Source organism: Danio aesculapii, chromosome 2 (assembly GCF_903798145.1).
Source record: "Danio aesculapii chromosome 2, fDanAes4.1, whole genome shotgun sequence".
Classification (NCBI taxonomy): Eukaryota; Metazoa; Chordata; class Actinopteri; order Cypriniformes; family Danionidae; genus Danio; species Danio aesculapii.
This window is the reverse complement of record NC_079436.1, coordinates 52,842,388-52,847,387: the sequence shown is the minus strand read 5'-3', so window position 1 is coordinate 52,847,387 and position 5,000 is coordinate 52,842,388. Positions and strand designations below refer to the sequence as shown.

At 32.7% G+C, this 5,000-nt stretch overlaps 1 protein-coding gene across 1 annotated transcript in view; it reads left to right on the top strand.

Annotated features, from left to right (window-relative positions):
* Nucleotides 1-3,198: 3,198 nt before the first annotated feature.
* Nucleotides 3,199-5,000, top strand: part of rab31 (RAB31, member RAS oncogene family) — a 28,583-nt gene continuing 26,781 nt past the window's right edge. Inside the window, exon 1 of the mRNA XM_056445670.1 lies at nt 3,199-3,387. Within this exon, the coding sequence (XP_056301645.1) occupies nt 3,352-3,387 (36 nt within the window). The 5' untranslated portion in view covers nt 3,199-3,351. The remainder of the gene's footprint in view (nt 3,388-5,000) is intronic.

Below are 5,000 nucleotides of genomic sequence, written 5' to 3'. Positions count from 1 at the left end.
AAAATACACAAATTAAATTCGTAAATTCAAAACACGATTCAAAAATACACAAATCCAATTCATAAATTCAAAACACGATACGTAAATACACAAATCCAATATGTAAGTTTTAAACAGGATTCAAAAATACTCAAATCCAATTTAGAAATTAAAAACACAATAAAAAATTACACAAATCCAATTCGTAAATTCAAAACATGATTCAAAATACACAAATAAGATTCAAAAATCAACAAATCACATTAGTAAATTCAAAACTCAATTAAAAAATACTCAAATCCAATTCATGAATTCAAAACACGATTCAAAAATACACAAATCCAATTCGTAAATTCAAAACACCATTCAAAAATACACAAATCCAAATTTGTAAATTTAAAACACGAATTAAAAATACAAAAATCCAGTTCATAAATTCAAAACATGAATAAAAAATACAAAAATCCAATTCGTTAATTCAAAACATGATTCAGTAATACACAAATTCAATTCGTAAATTAATTTGGTGAAATTGTTTATAATTTGTACTTGTGAATTGACGTATTGTGTTGTATTTATGAGTTGTGTTTAACTTTTATGAATTGTGCTGTGCATGTATGAATTCTTTTGTAAATGCATTATGTTGGAGACTGATCTGGCTCCATAAGACCCAGCCGAAGTCTTGAAGTTTTGGCACAGTTGTTACAGATTTTCTGACACACTGATTGATGATTTTTATTCATAGAAATTTTGGAAACCTGCACTAGATTGTTACCAATTCTTTCTCTTTTTTATTTTCAATATTCTACCAGTGTGTCTTTTTTTTTTTTTGCTTGTTGAATACTAGTGTACTAGCTAGTGGATCATTTCGTATTGTTGTTTTCTTTCAGATATAACACATTTCTACCCTTGATTTTTTTTTCTTCTTTATTTTTCCAAGTGCGATGCATTTCAGAAATACTGTATAATAATTCTAATCAAAGATATTGGCAGTCTGATTGTCAATAATATCATTGTAAAAAAATTCTCTCTCTTTTTTGAATGTCTCTCTGCTTGTATCAAAGAGATTCATACCTGCTCATCTACTTTTGGAAATGATAGTTTTTTTCATATTGTAGACAAAGCTTTTGTAGCTCATGATGATCATTGTGAACAGGATGCTGTCGTCTAAATAAAATGAAAGGTTGGAGAGTCATTTAAGTTTTCAGATAAATTTTTTGTCACCGTGTTGCAGGAAATCAGCCTGTGATGCTGGAGCATTACTTATTTTAACACTATTCTGAACAGAAAAAGGTACGTATTTGAAGGTTTTCTTTGTCTAAACTGCATACAAATGACGGTCCTGTTTGTTTTTGCACAGTTTGAGTTACAAGAAAGAGAAAACCAAAGTCCAGAGATCTGAATACAATCTGATAACATCTGATATTTACCATCTGATATATATATATATATATATATATATATATATATATATATATATATATATATATATATATATATATTTATCTTTATATATTTTTATTTATATTATTTATAAATAATATTATTTATATTTAATTATTTATATTATTATTTTTATTATTTATTTATATTATTTATATATATATAAAAATACATAAATCCAGTTCGTAAATTCAAAAGACGATTCAAACATTAACAAATCCCATTTGTAAATTCAAAACACGATTCAAAAATACACATCCAATTCGTTAATTTAAAACACGATTCAAAGATACACAAATCCAATTCGTTAATTCAAAACACGATTCAAAAATACACATCCAATTCGTTAATTTAAAACATGATACGTAAATACACAAATCCAATATGTAAGTTTTAAACAGGATTCAAAAATACTCAAATTCAATTTATAAATTAAAAACACAATAAAAAATTACACAAATCCAATTCGTAAATTCAAAACACCATTGAAAAATACACAAATCCAATTCATGAATTCAAAACACCATTCAAAGATTCACAAATCCAATTTGTAAATTCAAAACACGATTCAAAGATTCACAAATCCAATTCATGAATTCAAAACACCATTCAAAGATTCACAAATCCAATTCATGGATTCAAAACACGATTCAAAGATTCACAAATCCAATTCATGAATTCAAAACACGATTCAAAGATTCTCAAATCCAATTCATGAATTCAAAACACGATTCAAAGATTCACAAACCCAATTCGTAAATTCAAAACATTTTTCAATAATACACAAATCCAAATTTGTACATTTAAAACACGAATTAAAAATACAAAAATCCAATTCGTAAATTCAAAAACACGATAAAAAAAAAAACTCAATTCGTAAATTCTGTGTATATATACACACACTGGGTTGTCAAAACTTAATGTTGGGTCAAATGTGGACAAACCCAATGTTGTTTATTTTTAAATTAATTTAAATAACACATTTTAACCCAAATGATGTGTCATTTAATTTTAATTGTAAATAATAAATTACCTAACATTAGGTTATTTACCTAACTATTATTTTCATATCATCTTGCTTATTAAAATAATGAGACAGTAAAATCTTTCCAGTTGCGCTCTTTTTATTTGCACTAGTACATTTTGGATATTTAAATAATAATAATTACGAAATACAGTGCAATCATTACTCAATTAAATGTTTTCCATTTACGATTTATTAAAGTAGCATTTTAGTTATGCATTAATACATAAATTAGATTACCACCCCCCCCCCCCCTTTTTTGGGGGGGGGGTTAATATGTTCTTATTAACATATTAAACGCCAGTACTTCACTGCTAATCCTGTTATTTGTTTCTTTAATGTGAACGGGCATTCATTTTATTCAAGATTTTAGTTTGTTTTTGGTTATTGTAGTTTGTGAATGAATTATGAATTGAAATGTTCTTCAATTTAAAATTAAGCTTCACTGTTATAAACTTAACTATTCGGTTAATGATTGCAGCACTAGTGGAACAAATGTACAAAGCAAATCCAGAGTTATGGATGTGAAGTTTTTGTGTGACAAAATACGAACACATAAGAAAGAGATGCGCTGTTCGGCTGAAAACTGTTGGCTTTTGCATGGAATTGCTCTATAATTCGTTCAGATGTTATTATCATCATTATGATCACTACTGCTACTATTAGAATTTGAATAGAATTAAATAATTTGGAGTCTCTTTCCGTTTAAGGGCGTGGTTTAGGTCGTCACGTGGCATGAGTGACAGCTCAGCCGAATTTCCCTCAGTTGGTTTCCGTTAGCTTTTGGGAAGGGAGATGGTCAGAGTTTGTGTTGTACAGATGTGTTTTACGTGATGGACGGGAGTCGACGAAACTAGACCGGAGAGTGTTAGAATAATGCTTCAGCTGCCTTAACGTGCTCAACCATGGCCATAAGGGAGCTGAAAGTTTGTCTGCTCGGGGTAAGTGCTGAGATTCCTCTGTCTGCGGCTGCACCGACACACAAACAAACACACTGACTGCATCTCTGAGGTCTTTAACAGTTAACTTACCAAGTTCCTGTTTGGGTCGTGTGAGTTTGATAACGCTTGCGTCTTCGCGCGTTTTTTGAAAGATTTTTGGAACTAAAGATGGAATACTTTTAGCATAAATTCGTTCTTTTGGAATGTTTGCGGCCATGACATCACCGCCGGCTGTGTTCGCGATGGAGTTCAGGCGTGCTGTGCGCGCTAATGATTAAAGCATGGTGTACTTGGGTTAAGAATAGCATGTGAATTTGACTGTTTCCGCATTCTATATATACTATGCAACTTTTCGGGTTCAATCTAACAGTAACTCTGATGTTTACGAAACGATAAAGTTATACACTCACTGGTCACTTTATTAGGTACACCTTACAAGTACCGGGTTGGACCCCCTTTTGCCTTAAGAACTGCCTTAGTCTTTAGTGACAGCTTCAACAAGCTGCTGGAAATGTTCTTCAGAGATTTTGCTCCATATTGACATGATAGCATCACGCATTTATTGGAGCTCTATTGGATTGAGACCTGGTGACTGTGGAGGCCGTTTGAGTACAGTGAACTCATTATCATGTTCAAGAAACAAGTCTGAGATGATTTGCGCTTTATGACATGGTCAGCAACAATACTCCGGTAAGCTGTGGCATTGACCCGATGCTCAATTGGTACTAATGGGCCCAAAGTGTGGCAAGAAAATATTGCTTATCTGCCTGCTGTAGCCCATCTGCCTCTAGGTTGCACGTGTTGTGCGTTCAGAGATGCTCTTCTGCAGACCTCAGTTGTAACGAGTGGTTATTTGAGTTACTGTTGCCTTTCTATCAGCTGGAACCAGTCTGGCCATTCTCCTCTGACCTCTGGCATCAACAAGGCATTTGCGCACACAGAACCGCCACTCACTGGATATTTTCTAGACCATTCTCTGTAAACCCTAGAGATGGTTGTGCGTGAAAATCCCAGTAGATCAGCAGTTTCTGAAATACTCAGACCAGCCCATCTGGCACCAACAACCATGCCACGTCCAAAGTCACTTAAATCACCTTTCTTCCCCATTCTGATGCTCGGTTTGAACTGCAGCAGACCGTCTTGACCATGTCTACATGCCTAAATGCATTGAGTCGCTGCCATGTGATTGGCTGATTAGAAATCTGTGTTAACGAGCAGTTGGAAAGGTGTACCTAATAAAGTGGCCAGTGAGTGTAGAAAACGGAAACCGCAAAGACTATTTAATATGTTGTGTGAAGTGTAAATATCTAAAGTGATGTTTTAGCGTTATGAAATACACTGTTAAAGATTTTTGTAAATTACACAGTATTTTACTGTAATGTGTGTAATATGTTGATCCATTTGTAACAATAGCATCATTCAAATCACATGTATGAAAGCATTTAGGCTTTCCTGTAAAATATAATGATAACAGAAGCAGTTGTGGTAGGTTATTCAGCATGTGGTGGGTTTCATTAAAGATGATTTCTGTCATTACTTGTTTAGTCTGCTGCAATGCATTCAGTGTGAGCTGCATGATTAATCATTAAAGATCGAGATCTCAACATCCACGC